The 19,655-nt window shown below is 41.9% G+C and overlaps 1 protein-coding gene across 1 annotated transcript in view; it reads left to right on the top strand.

Moving 5' to 3' along the window:
• Positions 1-19,655, top strand: part of VPS39 (VPS39 subunit of HOPS complex) — a 48,403-nt gene that overhangs the window by 8,176 nt on the left and 20,572 nt on the right. The window contains exons 2-10 of the mRNA XM_079768475.1: positions 495-560; positions 7,007-7,071; positions 7,380-7,422; positions 8,995-9,089; positions 10,240-10,338; positions 11,449-11,541; positions 13,490-13,673; positions 18,653-18,773; positions 18,894-19,014. Of these exons, the coding sequence (XP_079624601.1) occupies positions 495-560; positions 7,007-7,071; positions 7,380-7,422; positions 8,995-9,089; positions 10,240-10,338; positions 11,449-11,541; positions 13,490-13,673; positions 18,653-18,773; positions 18,894-19,014 (887 nt within the window). The remainder of the gene's footprint in view (positions 1-494; positions 561-7,006; positions 7,072-7,379; positions 7,423-8,994; positions 9,090-10,239; positions 10,339-11,448; positions 11,542-13,489; positions 13,674-18,652; positions 18,774-18,893; positions 19,015-19,655) is intronic.

Raw genomic sequence — 19,655 nt, 5'->3', positions numbered from 1 at the left:
CCCATCTTCATCAACACGTTATTATCTACTAGGCCATCTTTTGAGATAACAAATTCTGTAACCTTAATATACCATGGAACTTCTTATTTTACCTAAGATTAAATCATTAAACTTTCAAAGGATGCCTATTAGCTGTTATTTCTGAGATTAGATACTTAGTTTCATGTTTATACTATCCATTTTATGATTTTATAAATTTCCATGATGTTTTAGGGCAGTTTAATTTAGAAACAATGAAGCCAGGGGCATTTTTTACTTCTCTAATATGTCTAGTCTGGTAATTGTTGAATAAATGCTTTTTTGATTGATTGATTCTCAAATAGTTCTTGACTATAAACATTCTTTATTTTGCAAATGCTCCTTTGCAAAACACCTGCTATCAAAAAAACTCATCTCACTTTCTTGACCCTTTGGTTCTGATTACCACCCCCAGATAAGGAAAGAGGGTCTGACGAAAGCTGACTGATGTTTCTCACAGCTCTTTTCTTTTCCAGAGGAATGGCTTCTTGTCGGAACCAAACAAGGACATCTTCTCCTCTATAGGATTCGGAAGGATGTTGGTAAGTGGCAACTTTCCAGAACTGGAAAGAAATGGCTTACTATCCATGCAAAAAAAAAAAAAAAAAGTTTTGCTAGTTAGCCAATGTACAACTGTAAAATCAGTGATTTCTGGACCTTTAAAAGAGTGGTTGGGGATTGGGAGTAGCACTGTGGGAAAGCGGGGAGAATCATGTGAGAATCTCCAGGGTTTTCTTAATTTTCAGACCATATGCCCCTGTGTCCATGGGGATGGTGAGGCCGGGGGGTAGGGGAATTAGATGTTCCCCCTTCCTCACTTTTGGAGACTTACTGCTAGAAATAAGAAATGATACGTTGGAAAATAAGATGTTTCTGTAAATGATATGGTAGTAGAAAAATATTAGGAACCATTGATTTAAAAGACCTCATTGATTATGAGGGGTAAACTAGTAGAAAAAGGATCTAGGTTTGAGTCCAGCTTTATTTCTGTTTGGCTACTTGACTGAGTAGGTCCTTTTCAATGTCATTTTTCCCTTCTATAAACTGTCAGTTTTTAATCACAGATTTGTTGGGGTCAGATTCAATAAAATGTTTGAAAGAACTTTAAAAACTAAAGTTCTAATCAAATGTGACTTAGAATAGTAACTAAAAAGTATGTGAAATTTATTCTGTTAGAGCAGTGGTCGGCAAACTGCGGCTCGCAAGCCACATGCGGCTCTTTGGCCCCTTGAGTGTGGCTCTTCCACAAAATACCACGTGCGGGCGCGTACGTACAGTGCGATTGAAACTTCGTGGCCCGTGCACAGAAGTCGGTTTTCGGCTCTCAGAAGAAATTTCAATCGTTGTACTGTTGATATTTGGCTCTGTTGACTAATGAGTTTGCTGACCATTGTGTTAGAGTATCCTCTAACAGAAAAAAAAAAAGTACTTCATTTCCTTTTCCTAATTTTATTTCTATGCTCTCTTTATGGAAAATCGTTATGTTTGGATATTAAGCCCTGGAGCTTCAAGTCTATAGAAATCTGCTGTTAATGCCACAGTAGGTTGAACCATATGAAATTTTCATTATTCAGCCATATTAGAAAAAACAAAATGTCATAGCTTTCAACCTGATAAATAATTTTCTATAGTAAATAGCTTAAGGAAACATGGAAATAGAACCTTCTCTTTAGAACCTAGAGCAAAGGTAATATAGGGAAAAAACAACATCTTACTAGTATAGGGAAAGAGAAAAATTATTTCCCCTCTATTCATTTTAGGTTCATTGGCTAAAGACCTGTAAATTAGACAGACAAAGGACAGATTAACAAGAGGAAAACAAGTAGAGGTTTATTAACTTGCGCATTGTACATACACATGAGAGCACTCAGAGATGAATAAGGCAAAGGGGTGATTTGAACTTGGGCCTTTGTATCATCCTAACAAGCAAACAGCAAATTTTTAGAGAAGTGACCAGATAAAGGAAAAGGACTTGTGAGTTTCTAGAATGGCAAATTGTGGGATAGCAAATATATGGGGGATCTAATTGGAGATAAGTTTGCTATGTAGATTTCTCTGCTGCCATCTCTGGGCTGATAGGGTCTTGAGTTATTTCCAGTGATTAAATTCTGTCCTTCCTGATAGAAAGGGGAGAGACAGCTTTGTAAGTTTATGTCATGCTTTTAGGCAAGTAGTAGAACAGAGAGAGTTGTGTGTTTTTTTAAAATTTGTTTTTATTGGTTTTAGAGAGAGAGGAAGGGAGAGGGAAAGAGTGAGATATTGATGAAAGAAACATCTATCAACTGCCTCCTGCATGCTTCCTACTAGGGATCGAGCCTGCAACCCAGGCATAAACCCTGGCCAGGAATCGAACCAGCACCCTCTCAGTGCATGGGATGACGCTCAACCAACTGAGCCATATCAGCCAGGGCAGAGAGAGTTTATCTTGTATCTGCTTCTTCTCAGTTGCCTCAGCTAAAAATAATTCTTAAGCCAAAGTAGCATATTTGGGGTGGCATATTTGTCTACCCTTCACTGTGGTACAGTGAGAAGAGAAACCACAGTTTAAAACAGTGGGTTTATTTCATTTCTAATCAGCAATCAGCAAACTTGTTCCAATAAAGACCAAGTAGTAAATACTTTCGGCCTTGCAGGCCATAAGATCTCTGTTGTGACCATTGAACTCTGCCACTGTAGCAAAAAGGCAGCCATAGGCAATACGTAAAAGAAAGGGCGTGGCTATGTTCCAATAAAACTTTATTTACAAAAACATGTCAAAGGCTGGATTTGACCCATGTGCAGTACTTTGTTGGCCCTTGCTATAAATTTTTAGTTTTCAGAGCCAGAATATTTGCATTCTGTGACATCTACCGAGTCTATAATTTGAAAATTAAGCTTGCCTTGGATTTTATTCAGCATTCAACAGCTGTGTTTTGACTCTACTTTGGGCTCAGATACTGTGCAGAACAGGGAGATAAGAGCCTAATATTCTTTTCCCCGAATAGATAATTAGTTCTTTTACCATCAAACACTAAGTAATACAATAAAGCCACTTGTTTAATATACCATTTCTGCATAAGTGGTGAGGAATTGACAACTAGACTATAAAAATAAATCTTTCAACATGGTATGGACTCAAATTGATAATATTAGTGTTAATGTGACGTGGACCCCGTGGTGTGACTGTTCCTTGTCCTGTGATCAATTCACCATGTGCCCTTTGACAAGTTAATCTTCCTGGGCCTCAATTTTCTCATAGGCAACTTGAATAGCAATATTAGCCTACCTTAGACTATTAGGAAATCAAACTCTGATTAGAAACTTTTCTTCTTCCTATACCCTTAGAGAGCAGTTCAGTTCTGGCCTAGCTCTGGTCTGCTTAAGGGCCAGAAATAGGCCTGGGCCTCCGTGAATCAGCCATAGAACTAACTTGGCTTCTCAATTTGAGATATTATAAAGCTGGAGAGGTCTGCAACTGGACTGTCTTTCTGAGGAAAGGGAGTGGGTAACAAGATGTCATGGAAAGACCGGTATTAAGGGGACTGGGTTCTGATCTGACCTGAGCCATCTCCTTTAGCTCAAAAAGTCTCTAGGCCTCATTCTACTCATATCTTAAACACAGGGGTTAGATTAGTTCACATCTAAGGTCTTAACAACTTTAGGTTTGCTTCAGTGGTGCTGTCTGCCCTAGAGCAGTGGTTCTCACAGTGTGGTCCCCACGTCCTTTCAGAGAATCCACAAGGTCAAAACTAAGTTCACAATAACAATAAAAGATTACTGTTTTTTTCACTGACAGTTATTGACATTTGCACCGATGATACAAAAGTACCCGTAGCTAAAACTGCTGACACCAACCCCACTGGTGTGACTCAGTGATTGAGCGTGGAACTATGAACCAGGAGGTCAGGGTTCTGTTCCTAGTCAGGACACATGCCCAGGCTGCAGGCTCGATCCCCAGTAGGGGGGGCATGCAGGAGGCAGCTGATGAATGATTCTCTCTCATCATTGATGTTTCTATTTCTCTCTCCCTCTCCTTTCCTCTCTGAAATCAATAAAAATATAAAAATAAATAAAAATAAAATAAAACGGCTTACCCCTTAGCACAAGTTCAAGACAGTGGTCAACAAACTTGTTGCTACCAAACCGTACTAGTAGTCGTGTTCTCCATCATGCACTCACAGTGGTTTGGGGTTTTGTTTTGTTAAAGCCAGTTTCACTTAAGAATATTCTTTGTGAGGCAGTAAAAAGTCTTCATTTCATTATATCTTGACCTATGAGAACACATCTTTTTATTAGTCTCTGTGATGTCATGGGAAGTTCTCATAAAGCTCTTCTGCTGGGTGCCCAGGCACGGAGCACAGTGGCTGTCTCGGTTTGGAAAAGTACTTGTGTGTTTGAGTTATGAGCCAAACTGGCCACTTTTTTTCACGGAGCATCGTTTTTGCTTGAAAGAATGACTGACAGACTATGGTGTTTCAGACCATTTGGGTATTTGGTAGATATTTTCTCAAAAATGAGCAAAGGGAATCTGTCACTTCAAAAAAAACAACTGGCATTTTATTGCTAATGATACAATTAAAGCTTTCAAGAGAGAATTAGAATTGTGGAAAACTTGTACGCACCCCCATGAGCTTGACAGTTTCTCAATACTAAAGATTTTTTTTTTAATGAGATTGGGGACAGGGGATAATGAGTGATTTAAAAAAAAAAATCCTATAATGAAATGTGCCAACATTTAGGAAATCTGCATAACTCAGTGAGCCAATATTTTCCAGTGCATGTAGTTTCTAAATCATGAGTAAAAGATCCATTTAAAGAGTATGATAGACCAATGGACTTTAACAGAAAAGTTCATTAATAGGTTTCGGATTCCACATTGTAAGAAACTTCATTTGTCAAGTTTTGGAACAGTATCAAAGATGATCACAATTAATCTAGAAAAGCTATTAAAATATTCCTCCTGTATCTAACTATATGCCCATGTGAGGACAGATTTTTGTCCTATACTTCAACCAAAACAGTGTATCAAAGCAGATTAAATGCAGAAGCAGGTATGGGAGTCTAGCTGTCTTCTGTTAACCCAGACACTAAAGAGATTTGCAAAAATATAAAACAATGCATTTTTTTAATTTGGAAAAATAGCGTGTTTTTTGATTAAAATATGTTATGCTAAATGCAATGTGTTTATTGCTTGTTATTTTTGAGTTAATACATATTTAAAATTTTTACAGTTTTAATTTCTAGTATGGCAAACATTGCTAGTCGTAACCCACATAAAAGTTTTAGGGTCCTCAGTAATTTTTAAGATTATGAAGGGGTCCTGAGACCAAAAAGTTTTTAAAATCGTTACCTTAAAGCCAGGGGTGGGGAATCTTTTTCTGCCAAGGGCCATTTGGGTATTTATAACATAATTTGTGGGCAATACAAAATTATCAACTTAAAAATTAGCCTGCTGTATTTGATCAAACATTTATGAACTCACTCCTAATGCCTTGGCAGGGCCAGACCAAATGATTTCTTGGGACTCATATGGGCCTCTTCTTCTTTTTTAACATGAATGTTTCAAGAACAATGATTTTTTATTTTTATTTTTCCCCCCAATTTTTTAAATAAGGTATTATATGAGTACATATCTTACCATTGCCCCCCCACACCCCACTCCCATATATGCCCCCACCCCCCAGAGTTTTGCATCCATTGGTTATGCTTATATGCATGCATACAAGTCCTTTGATTGATCTCTTATCTCCCCCACCTCTCCCTAACCTTCCCCTTGTAATTTGACAGTCTGTTTGATGGTTTACTGTCTCTGTATCTATCTTTTTGTTCAAGTTTATAATGTTCTTTATTATCCATAAATGAGTGAGATCATGTGGTATTTTTCTTTCATTGACTGACTTATTTCACTTAACATAATGAAGAACAATGATTTTAATGTTACATGCAATAAACATTAAATGGGCCCCTTCTTCAGCTTCCCTGCCGAGTCACACATTGGGGAGGTGTGACCCGCTTTGGTGGAGGGGCCCTGTGGCTGCCTCAGTGAATCTCTGCCGACTTTGGGGTGGGCAGGAGCCCACCTCGGAGTGGGGAGCAACAGGGGTCAGCAGTGTGAGCAGTTTGTCCACACGCTGAGAGGCAGGGAGCAAGGGGTGGACTCCGCACAGGCTGGAGGTCAGCCCCGAGTTTGTTCTGGGCTGTCTTTCACTTTGCTGCTAGCGAACTGCTCGGCCCATCAGGCCCCTCAGATAGGAAACTGGAATAATAGTACTGACTTCTTGGGGGTAGTTGTGAGGTTACAGAAAACACTTACACATTTTTAAACCCAATTAATGATAGCTGCTGTTATTATTAATTATTTCCTTTTTGACTCTTCGGTGACTTTTGAGGCTGAATATTTTTATCATCCTAGCAAGGCTGGCTTCACATATTTTTATGGTACATAACGTTCCCCCCTTTTTTGCAACAGTGCCAGCAGCTGTGGCATCACCTGAAAGTGGCAGTAAGTGTAGATGCATTAAATTGCTTTAGCTCTGGGGATGGTGTTGAGTGTGTTTGCTCTGTCCCAGAACATCGGGTAGCAGCTGGGAGTTCGTTGGAATTGGATCTAAGGCTGCTTTGGGCTGGTTTTCATTGCTTGGTCTTAAATATTTGACTGTTGCTCTTTATACTCTTTTTGTGTGTGTGAAATACTTTGCCAAGGTACTGTTTTGTAGGATAAGATGTTCAGACTCACAAGTACCTTGCAGCTTCAGTGAACTTCTGTGGTGTCATACGCCTGCTAATGCCACGTGGAAGCGCATGAAACCCTCTGCTCTAAAATTGGAGTTGAAAGCAACTTACTGTACGCAATAAAGACAGCGGGCTCGTATGCATCTCTGACTTCTAGTCTTTTAGGAATTGTTAAAGATTCATGGAGGAGAGCAGTATGGAGCAGCATTTTGTGTTGTCGTTATTTTTAAATATGGCCCTGTGTTTGGAACTGTGAGTGTTTCTTTCTTTTCCATAGGCTGCAACAGGTTCGAAGTGACACTAGAGAAATCCAATAAGAATTTCTCCAAAAAGATTCAGCAGGTAGGCAGTGATGGTGGTTGCTACATTTATATTTGACTTCGCTGAGACCCTGGCAGAACTAGAACTTCGGTAACATCATTTAACTCTGAATCCTCTGCTCTGTCCTCCCATTTATCCAGGGATTTGTGTCTATCCATCATGTGTCTGAGGTCCTTTCACAAGCAGAAACTGTGATTGCACATAAATATCAGTCAGATCCCTGTCATTGGTGTAGGCTCTTTATCCCTTTTTATTACTGTAGTTAAATGAATGTTTGTTAACCCTTGTCAGGAATGTTTAATTAAGTCTAATGATTTGCTGTTTTCCAGATCCATGTGGTTTCCCAGTTTAAGATTCTAGTCAGCTTGTTAGGTAAGAAAGGGGGCTACGATTGTATTTCATGTGTCAAAAAACACAAGTTATGACCTAATTAATCCTTTCATGGTTAATTTGATAATTGTTGCTAATAATGAAACTGGCATGTTCCAAATCCTATATAATAAAAGGCTAATATGCAAATTGACTGAATGGTGGAATGACCAGTTGCTATGACGTGCACTGACCACCAGGGGGCAGAAGCTCAATGCAGTAGCTGCCCCCTGGTGGTCAGTGCGCTCCCACAGCGGGGGTGCTGCTCAGCCAGAAACTGGACTCACGACTGGTGAGCGCAACGATGGTGGCAGGAGCCTCTCCCGCCTCCGCAGCAGTGCTAAGGATGTCCGACCATGGTCCTAAGCCATCAGTTGGACATCCCCTGAGGGCTCCCAGACTGCAAGAGGGCATAGGCCGGGCTGAGGGATTTCCCGCCCCCCACCCCCCACCTGATGAATTTCATGCATCAGGCCTCTAGTAATATATAACAGGCTACACAGGTAACTAAGACAAGAACAGCCTCCATAAACTTGAGCTCTGTTCTCCAAGAAGTGTCACTTCATTTATTCACTCATTCATTCATTCATTCATTCAGTAATTGAGCAAATATTTATTGAGACCTACTCTAGGCATTGGGGATACTATGTTGAATAAGACATGGTTTCTATCTTGTGTTCCGATTGTGAAGACTGAAATGATAGAAAGTAATCATAATACAGTGTGGTAAGTTACAGTGGAGAGTTATAAAAAGTGTTGTGGGATCTTAGTAATGGGAGGGACAACATTATCTAGTGGGTGATTAGGATTTTGACAGAAAGTGATAGGCAGAGCTTTATAGGCGGAAGAAACAGCTTAAGCAAAGGCCCTGAGAACAGGCCAGACTTAGGTGGAGAGTGGCAAGAGGAAGGTGAAAGACAGATGAGGGCAAGACTGTCCAGGGCCTTGTGTGACAGCCACAGTCTCATGGGAGGCAGCCAGTGAGGACTTTCCTTGGCGAGCAGACGACTAGAAGCCTGCTGCACACTCAGTACTGTTCAGCCCAGGGCCCACATGGTAGAGTCGTGTTAAACTTGGATTTAAAATGGAGAGAAGCATTGAAAGTAACAAGTCTTCATGACAGAAGCTAGATAGGAGGCCTGAGTGAAATTCTCTCGCATGCTTTGCTAGAAAAGAAATCCTTGCAATTGGTTTGTACAAAATCCACGGGGGTTTCCTTTCTCTTATTGGAGCCTCCCCATGTAAGTAGCTTTGACACCATTTCTTATACAAACATTGCATCACAGATTTCCAGGCTTGAGAAGGAGTATGAGAGTGCTCGGAAGTGAAAGAGGTCTTTTATTTAAACTGGCCACAATTTAAAGGAACAAAATATCCAAGTTCAGAAGACTGAGTAACCTCATCCAGGTTTTGTAACAGACCAGAGTAAGTCATTGTTAGTGAAACTGAAGGTGCATCTACAGCCAACACTTGCCATTTGGTTCTTCTGGTTGTTGTAGTTTTGTTTTGTCTTGAAGGTGGATATATTAGAGAATTGTGATAATTCATTGTGATGTTTTGCCTCCTTCTAAACAGAAAATAATATTTATGTCCATGACCTATTGACATTTCAACAAATCACTACGGTTTCAAAAGCAAAGGGAGCATCGCTGTTCACATGTGACCTCCAGGTAAGTGTAGGCAAGATGAAATTCAACTTTGTGCTTAAATAAAAAGTCTTTCCTCTGTCGTTTATACTATTAGATGGGAAGAATAACACTGATATCCAATCCCAGCAGAGACTCTAAAGAGAATATTTGATTTTGGATTGTATTAGAGAAATTTCCCCGTTAGTATGTAGTCTGAGGTTGAAGCATTTGCATTCCTGGTATGTGTGCCAATTAAAGCACCAGACATCTGTATGGCAGGAGGCAACTAACCAAGGATAAAAACACCTGTGATGGAGAAACCATTAGTGGGAAATGAAACCTGTAACAGTACCATGAACATAGCTATGAGACATTAAATTGACTCTTATTTTAAACATATCATCATGGCTTCTGTCTTTAGGGAGCTTTTGTCATTCAGGAAAGACATTTCTCATTTTTTGCTAATTCACCACCCTTACATTCTTCAAAATCTGCCTTACCTACAACTTGGATCACTTTTTAGCATTTATGATCTACATTGTTTTATGCGTAGACATTTTCTTTACCACCAACTCCTTTTTCTTTTAAAATTTTTTAAAAAAATTGATTTCAGCAAGAGGAAGAGAGAAGGAGAGAGAGAAACATTGATGAGAGAATCATTGACCACCTGCCTCCTGCACACCCCCTACTGGGGATTGAGCCTGCAACCTGGACATGTGCCCTGACTGGGAATCAAACTGGCCACCTCTTGGTGCATGGGATGATGCTAACCATTGAGCATACTGGCTGGGTTTCCCCCCCTCCTCCCCCACTTCTATAAAGGATTGAAAGTGACCACTGACCATGCTGATCTCAGATCCAGCATGAATTGACAGCCATGAGCGAGAAGCATTTAAAGGAAAAAAAGGAGGAAGCGGTTATGTAGGTAAAGGCCTGCCCTGGGGTTTTCCTCTCTGAATTGTGAACGTCCACAAGATTTGCTGGTGTGAGGGCCTTTGACCAGCAGCCCGTAGGGAGGAAGTGCTCTCGGCCTGTTGTTTCTGAATACATCTTAGAGAACGGTATTCTTCAGGTCATGATGGGATTTTCAGATTAGTAGCCATTTCAAGGTAGAAAATCTCTAGTCTAGTTGTCATTCAGTTACAGAGTAATTGTGTGCATATCCTCGTTTGCTCTCGGTATGTATTTGCAGCACATAGAGACTGGTGAGGAGGTGTTGCGGATGTGTGTAGCTGTGAAAAAGAAGCTGCAGCTCTATTTCTGGAAGGACAGGGAATTTCATGAATTGCAGGTAAAGTTCACTGTCACCTGTCCATAGGTTGGGGGGAGGTCCTGCTATCGTTCTCACAGCTTGAAAGACTAACGGTTCAGTGTACGAAGGTCATGATCCCAGTCTTGGAGTTCTCTCCAGAGGAGTGCTCTGCTATGTATACACAGAGCTATTCATGCCCATCAGTCAAAGTCTCGTGGTCTCCAGAGGCAGCAGCAGTACAATTGTAGTGCAACTGTACAGATTGGTTTTTTCAAAGTGAGTTTTCACCTTTCCAAATGCACCTTGTCCAGTACTTGGGTGACTTACAGTCAGTCCTCACTGAACATTGTTGATAGGTTCTGCAACTTTAAGCAAAATGACATATAACAAAATGGGCTCATTGCTATAAACAAGAGTTAAATTCCTACAGCATCTTGTCAACATTATAACAAAACTAGAAGCCCAGTGCATGATTTAATCATGCACGTGTAAGCTGTCGGTCCGCTGGTCGGCAGCTCCGAAGTCCTTGGGCCCCTAGGGCGAGGCGGGGCGGGGGCGTGGTCCTCCTGCGGCTGGAACCCAGGCCGGGGGTTTTGCCTTTGCCTCCTGCCCAGGAAGGCTGGGGCCGTGGCCACGTGCTCCTGCGGCCCAACTGCCGCCAGACTCCTCCCCGGGGAGCCGCGCCGCCTCCCCCCCACCCCCGCAACCTCCAAACCTCCAAAACGCCAGCTCGCTGCCCCAGAGGCCTCTCTGTGCCGCAGCACAGCCATGGCGCAGACGCTGAGCTGGCACAGACGCTGAGCTCGCGTCGCCGCTGGCAATGCGAGCTCAGCGTCCTGCCGGCCCAATCACCACCCCAGCCACCCCGAGTCCCGCCCCCTGTGTCACCCGCTGGCCCAATCGTGGGCGTAGCGGAGTGATGGTAATTTAAATATTACCTTTTTATTATGTAAGATGATGATGAATGAAATGATGTTATTCAAGGACCAGCTATATTTTTATTATGGGTGGTTTCCTGGTCTTGTGCTTATGGAATTGAATTCAAATGAGGATGAGGGTGATTTTGCAGAATTGGGGTGGAATAATAGGAACGTTGTGATTTTTTTCTTTTAACATCTTTCCAATTGAACTCTTGCTCTCTTTCTTCAGGGGGACTTTAGTGTACCAGATGTGCCCAAGTCCATGGCATGGTGTGAAAATTCTATCTGTGTGGGTTTCAAAAGAGACTACTACCTCATAAGGGTAAAATTATTATTTTGCAAATATCATCAGTTTGCTTTGGGGAAGATGATTCTATGCTTCTGAAGTATAAGTCAAGAGGCTGCCTTAAGTAGAGTTTTTGGCATACAAAGGTTTGTGCTTGTATGTTTGGTTATTTTTCATGCTCTCAGCATCTTTCACAAATATGATGTCTGTGTATCTTAAGCCAGGCAGAGTCAGCTCTCAGTTCTCTACATAATGAATTGTTCACATCCTGAATCTAATTATTGGAACAGATCATTAGGGCTGCTTGCCTCCAACAGCGTTATCATGGACTGCTATTTTAGTATTAAGTATTTTTAAGACTTTGAGATATCTGCCTCTTTTAGTATATTTGTTTTAAAAATTGTTTTCATTGCTTTTTTTCTAAACTTCAAAAACCATACATATTTATTATAGAAAATAAGAAAATATAGATAAAAGGAAAATAAACGAGGTGCAAATCATCCATAATCCCCCCCACTCAGAAATAATCACTGCTGACCTTTTGGTATAGGGCTTCTATCCTGTTTATAAAAATACCATGTTATACACGTATATGTATTATGTTATACTATATATATTATGTAATATACGGTATAACCTGCTTTTTCTTTTCACCCAAGCAGTAAATATCCATGACATTAGTCTTTTTTCCTCCACTATGCAAACTATATGTACACAACTATAGAAAAAGGTTGATAATCATTTGTTTCATAATCTAAATTTCTTAGCTTCATATCCCTCTCATAATCCAGACTTGGCAGTTCTAGAAGCCGTTCTCCCCCTCTCCCCACTTCCCTACCCCCACTGTGTTAACTCACCATTGTTTATCTAGTTACTGTATTTGTTCCGTATTTACATTGTTGGAATATCCTACCTTTTATCAACATCAGAGTTGCAAGTTCGTAAAGGAGTTACTGGTGTACAGTGACTGAATAGCAAACTTGCATCTAGGCATATAGTTGCTAAGAGAAGTCTGGGGGATGGGAGACAGCCAGAAGTTGAGTATTTTTATTACCTGACAACCTTGGATGCTTCCATCTCCCACTTAAGGCTAGAATCATTTGAGCGTGGAAAATCTTGCTATGGGACCAGGATATTTAAAAGTTATTCATTTATTTACATATACTAAAATTCATTCTTTTTGATGTATAGTTCTGAGTTTTGACAAATTGCCCGGAGTTCTGTAACCACCACCACAATCAAGATTTAGAACAGTTCCATCACTCCTGAAATTCCCTTATGCTGCCTCTTGAGGTCAGCCCCTCCTTCTACACTCAACCTCCAGTAATCTGTTCTTGCTTTTGCCAGATGTCAGATAAACAGAAGCATCAGAATCATATATATGATTAGTGTACTGTAATGCATTTGACATCCTCCTGTGTTGTGTCAATATGTTCTTTTTATGGCTGAATAGTATTCTATGGTACGAATGTATTATAGTTTGTTTATTCATTCACCAGTTGAAAGGCAAAGTTGTTTCCAATTTTCAGCCATTATGATAAAGCTGCTATAAACATTTGCATATAGGTTTTTATGTAATAAAAAATAAGTTTCATTTCTCTTGGGCAAGTGTGTAGTAGTAGAATTGCTAGGTTACATCATAAGTGTATATATAACTTTAAAAGAAACTAACTAACAGAACAGCTGTACCATTTTGCATTCTCACCAGCAGAGTCTGAGCCTACCAGTTGCTCTTCATCCTGGCCAGCACTAGACATTGTTCTTTGCCAGGCGAGATGCTTGTCTCTGTGTTAGAGAAGAAGAGAACTGGTTCTACATAGTGATGACAAAATTTTTCTAACAAATTCTATTATCTGTTTCCTTGTGCCAAACAAGGACTGTTTTTGACTTCTGTAGGTTTTGGGTTTTATCTTGATTTTTTTCAGGCCGTGTTTATGCCTTGGGTCAGAGAATGCTGGGTGACTGACTCTCTACCTTCCCGCAGGTGGATGGAAAGGGGTCTATCAAAGAGCTCTTCCCAACAGGAAAACAGCTGGAGCCCTTGGTTGCCCCTCTGGCAGATAGAAAAGTGGCCGTGGGTCAGGATGATCTCACCGTGGTGCTCAATGAGGAGGGGATCTGCACACAGAAATGCGCCCTGAACTGGACGGACATACCAGTAGCCATGGGTGAGACTAACAGTAGCTGCTCTTGCCCATTTTGGGCTAGGGTGTGTGCCACCTTCGAAGAATGGAAGAATAGCTTTAGCAGACTGTGGTTAACAGTGTCATTCACTCTCAGTTCCCCTCATAACTAGGCAACTGTAGTAGGGTTTTTGAAAATGGGATATTCTGGTTTTTGTAGAAAGCTGATGTTTGTGTCAGAGGCAGGGAAAATCTAAATAGAATTGAACATTTTATAAGTAATTGTCTACTGCTATCTTTATCTCTTAGTTTCTTTTTAATGGTTTTATTGTGTCCTCTGCCAGGTAGTGGAAATTCCTTATTTATTTCTGTAATACATATAACTCAGTTTACATGGTGGTTATTGCTGCTGTTTTTGTAACTTAGAGGTGCAAACTGCGTTTAGGTGTCAGTCACTGTCCTTGGTTTCTGTCCCACACCTGCCTCGGGCTCCCACCTCTCTGTAAAGGTGTTGCCAGTTGAAAGAATGCACATTTTAATAATAGTTACTGCTATGGAATGGGGCATGCAGACTTTAAGGACTTTAGCTCTGGACACAAAAATTAAATTTTGTAAAAAGTGACAAAACTGCTTTAGGCGCTGCTTAAGGTGTTAAATTGGATGAGCTGAGATTCAGTAGTTCAGAAAGGGAAAGCTCATTGTTCAGTAGTCAGGAGGTAGTTTCGTTACATCCATAAGATTGCACTAGACTGGCAGGGAATTTAGGATCTGGCTTAAAGAAAAATTCCCTTTCAATCCAGGTAGAAAGAATAGTTTGAAAAGCGAGTAAAATATAGAAGACACGCTGATCTGTGAGAGGGCATGCCAGAGACTGAGCTCTAGGTGGTCTGAATTATCTATACCAATAAAAGCCTAGGTGGCCCTTGCGCCCTCGCATCATCACAAGATGGCCACCACAAGATGGCCGGCAGGAGAGGGCAGTTAGGGGCGACCAGGCCAGCAGGGGAGGGCAGTTAGGGGTGATCAGGCTGGCAGGAGAGGGCAGTTGGAGGTGATCAGGCCAGCAGGGGAGGGCAGTTGGGGGCGATCGGGCCAGCAGGGGAGCAGTTAGGCGTCAATCAGGCTGGCAAGGGAGCAGTTAGGGGGTGATCAGGCAGGCAGGCAGGCAGGCAAGTGGTTAGGAGCCAGCAGTCCCGGATTGTGAGAGGGATGTCCGACTGCCTGTGGGATCAGGCCTAAACCTGCAGTCGGACATCCCCCGAGGGGTCCCAGATTGGAGAGGGTGCAGGCTGGGCTGAGGGACACCCCCCCCCCCCCATCCAGTGCATGAATTTCATGCACCGGGCCTCTAGTGGAAGAATAAGGTTAGGGCTAGTTGTTAGAGGCCCATGCCAAGGTTGGAGAGGCCAGTAGATTCCGCAGGGGTAGAACATCTTATTAAAGTTCTAGGGTGGTTATTCTGATGGTGGTTAGAGACTAATACACCAGAAGGAAGAGAAATCAAAAGGATAGTATTTGATAAGGCCCAGGATTATGTATATTAGTGAGTTTGAGGGGTTAAGAGCTTCCCAAGAAGCTTCCTGAGGTCCTAGGGGCCCTTGTTCAGAAGAACGTTGGTAGATGAGATGAAGATGTGTGTAATATGCGTGAAGCTTGCTTCTGACTCTCCAGTGTGAGAGTTCCTGTTTTAAAACCTTTGTCAGTGCCCAGTGCCTTCAGCAGTGTTTCTCAGAAACATTTCTGTGCCTTAACATTTTGAAGGAGAGGGCATTCTTTCTGGGTAGGGCGGGACTCACCTCTGACAGGAGGAAGACTAAGCTCAGAATGGCATACATTTTAAACCGCACTTTTGCCAAAACCGGTTTGGCTCAGTGGATAGAGCGTCGGCCTGCGGACTCAAGGGTCCCAGGTTCGATTCCGGTCAAGGGCATGTACCTTGGTTGCGGGCACATCCCCAGTAGGGGGTGTGCAGGAGGCAGCTGATCGATGTTTCTCTCTCATCGATGTTTCTAGCTCTCTGTCCCTCTCTCCTCCTCTCTGTAAAAAAAAAAAAAAAAAAAAAAATCAAAATAAAATATATTATAAACCGCACTTTTATTTCTGCTCTCATCTTGACTACTTCACACAGGTTCCAGTCATTTTCTTTTTGTTTTGTTTTTTAATCTTCACCTGAGGATATTTTTGCATTGATTTTTAGAGAGGGTGGGAGGGAGGGGGAGAGACAGAGGGAGAGAAACATGGATGTGAGACTCCGGCTTATGCCCCGATTAGATCAAGCCTGCAACCTAGGTATGTGCCCTTAACTGGAATCGAACCCGGGACCCTTCAGTCCGCGGGCCAACACTCTATTCACTGAGCCAAACCGGCCAGGGCAGGCTCCAGACATTTTGGACTCCCCCTCCCTGCCATTGTCTGCACTGTTTTCCTTTCTTCTCACCCAGCAACATCCTGCTCATATGACAAGGCCCCATGCAGCGGCACTTCCTCTATGGAGGCTTCTCTGACCCGCAGGCAGAGTTAGCCACCTCCTCCTTGTTGCTTCCAGAGCCTTTCAGGTTTCTCTGTCACGGCACCCACATGGTCCCTCTGGGTGCAGGGAGTTGTCGCCTCTGCTACTGTAGGAGCTCTGTGAGCTAAGGACTCCTGTCTCCATCCACTCTGGGGGGTGTCTGAAACATGGCCTTTTAGTAAATGCTTGAAGAATAGATGAGTCATGTCATTGTCAGCCAGTTATTATGTCTGCTGCACACTAGCCACTCTGCTAAGTTTTGAAGATACAGAGATCCAGACCATTTTTATTGTGTTTGAGAAACACTACTGAAGAGTTGGGGAGACTGAACAAATGCAATTTCACAACCAACAGGGTTTCTACTATAGATTACCTTTAAAAAATTATTAGACCTGCCATAGCTGGTTTTGATCAGTGGATAGAGCATCGGCCTGTGGACTGGAGGGTTCTGGGTTAGATTTTAGTCAAGGGCACGTGCCCGGATTGCAGGCTCAATCCCCAGTAGGGGGCGTGCAGGAGGCAGCCGACCAATGATTCTCATCATTGATGTTTCTATCCTTTTCCTTTCCTCTCTGAAATCAATAAATATATATTAAAAATAATAATTAGACCTTATTAAGATTAAAAAAGGAGAGAAATTTTACATATTTATACAAATTAACACTGAGGAAAATTATACTAGCTTTAAAAAAATGAGACCAACATTGAAAGAAAATTTAAAAATCAAGTGCAAAACAATGTTTTTTAATTGTGTTTTCTGGTAAGATAAAAAATAGCAGCATAGTAACAATAGCATTTAAATTGATGAAAATATTACTTATGCTCCAGTTTCTTCATTTCTGAGTTCCCTTCTGGCTTTAAAATTTTATTGTACTACTCATTTAGAGTATAAATTACAAATATAAAATCAAAAGCTTTTTATCAGAAAATAGATGAGAAAAATTAAATCATAGCAAGTTAGCCACACTAAGAAACTATTCTTATGAATATATTCTTTGAGGTTAAATTTCTATATGACAATTATGTCATCTAGTGGTTCATTTTTTATAATTTTTAAAAATTTTATTTTTAATTGTAGTAAAAAACAACATAAAATCTACCTTCTAAACCATTTAAGTGTACAGTTCAGTAGTGTTACATACATTACCATGCAACAGAATTCAGAACTTTTTCATCTCCCAAAACTGAAACTTTATATCCATTAAACAACACATTTCTCCCTTCCCCTAGCCCTTGGCAACAATCATTCTCCTTTCTGTTGCTATGAATTTGACATTCTAGATACCTCATATAAGTGGTAGAAAACAGCTGCACTGAGAACACAATCCAGCTGCCTTCTCTGTGAGCCATTAAATGTTAAGTGGAGCCCTGGCTAGTGTGCCTTAGTTGCTTAGGCATCATCCCATACACCAAAAGGTTGCCGGTTCCATTCCCTGTCATGGCACAGGCCCAGGTTGTGGGCTTGATCCCCTGTGGGTGATGTGCTGGAGGCAGCTGATCAATGTCTCTCATATTGATGTTTCTCTCTCTCTCTCTCTCTCTCTCTCTCTCTCTCTCTCTCTCTCTCCTCTCTCCCTCCCTCCCTTCCTCCCTTGCTCTCTAAAAATCAATAAAATTATATTTAAAAACAAAAATGTCAAGTGGAGTTTTGCATCTCTTCCCTGTGAAAATCTCAAACAGAAACAACAGTGGCCAGAAATGTGGGACTCATTTTTTTAGCATAATTTTAGGGGTAAAGAAGTTGCACTCCTCTTGCCTTGCTTTGTGACTGATGAGAAAGGAGCAAGTGAAGCTTCCACCCAGTTCTTTGGGAGAAATGGTAGGAGTAGGATCAGGTCACTCTTAGCAAAGCTGAGTGCATCTTTTTTGTGTAAGAGATTTCTTTTAGCATCACTCAGGCAAACAACCTTTTTGTCTTTATATATCGCACTAGAGGCCCGGTGCATGGATTCATGTAGCGGTGGGGTCCCTTGGCCTGGCCTGCGGGAATCAGGCCAAAAGTGGCTCTCTGACATCCCCCGAGGGGTCCCAGATGGAGAGAGGGCAGTTCTCGGGTGATGCACCCTGGAATCGGGCTCCCTCCTCTCTGTGTCTGGGGTGTGGGTGAAGCAGATTGGGGCTGACAGTGCCCCAGCAGCAACTAACCCACAGCCGATTCTGCAAGGAATTGGGCTCCCTCCTCCCTTCTTTCTGGGTTCGGGTACAGGTGAAGCAGATTCGGGCCGACAGTGCCCCAGCAGCAACCTAACCGATTCCATGAGGAATCGGGCTCCCTCCTCTACTGGTTGGAGCGTCTGGCCCCTGGTGATCGTTGCGCGTCATAGCTACCAGGCGAGTGGTCGAACCCGTCGGACTTAGGCTTTTATATATATAGATGATAGGATCCTGGCTGGATGTTGACCTGTGGGATTTTTGGAGATCCCGTTTAAATGCAACTTAGAAATGGGCAACTGACAGTTCATAGACCTAAAACCTTAGATCAGAACTGCAACTCAAGGTATTCTCTTTTGCACAGAGCACCAGCCTCCCTACATCATTGCAGTGTTGCCTCGATATGTGGAGATCCGAACACTCGAGCCACGGCTCCTGGTCCAGAGCATTGAATTGCAGAGGCCTCGTTTCATCACTTCAGGAGGGTAAGGAGTTTCTTTCTTTGCTGTAATTGCATATCATTATCATTACAAAGCTTTAAAGTCACCTATGTCATCATAAAGCCTATGTCATTTTGCTGATACTTTTTTTGCTCCTGCCTCCAGATCAAACATTATCTATGTGGCCAGCAATCATTTTGTTTGGAGACTTATTCCTGTCCCCATGGCAACTCAAATCCAACAGCTGCTCCAGGACAAACAGTTTGAATTGGCTTTGCAGCTTGCAGTAAGTCTTGTTTCTAAGATTTGGGTGTGAGTCTGCCTTTCACATTGTTCTCCAAAGTAGTGTTATGCCCAGAGTTCGGGGTCTCCAATAATTAACCACCAGGGAGCCTTTTCTCCGATGCAAAAGCAAAGAGTCTTTATTCAAACCTGGGTTTGGCTCCCGGCCTCTTTCTGACGCAGCAGCGGGGCGAGAGAGCGAGCCCCGGGAGAGCGGTAGGTTATAAAGGGTTGGTCATTTGGGTGGGCTTAGGGAAGTGACGTGGGTTACAGAGATTGCCTAATTTGGACTGAGTCTACTTCTCTACATTCCTATTGGCAGGTTTATGCAACTGTTACATTCTCGCGGTTTTCTAAGAAAAAGGAGTCATATACATAGTTACACAGGATGGAGGGTACAGTACATTTTGTGCTGTCCTGCTCTGCCCTTTCAGTAGGTGATTTGTGTTTAGTTTTTCTTATTTGGTTTCGACCGGTTGAAAAGCACAGAGCTGAAAGTCTGAGACCCTGGATTCAGGGTGTGACTGCCACAAAGTATCTATGTAACTTGAAGTGATTTCACTTTTTCAGTTTGCAAATGTAGAATTAATGTCAATTATCATTATAGTCCTTTCAGAATTAATAGAATAAAATAATTTAGTAGAT

This window comes from Cnephaeus nilssonii, assembly GCF_951640355.1.
Source record: "Cnephaeus nilssonii genome assembly, chromosome: 4".
In the NCBI taxonomy this organism is placed as follows: domain Eukaryota; kingdom Metazoa; phylum Chordata; class Mammalia; order Chiroptera; family Vespertilionidae; genus Cnephaeus; species Cnephaeus nilssonii.
The sequence above is the reverse complement of the archived record's forward strand: the minus strand, read 5'-3'. Positions and strand labels throughout refer to the sequence as shown.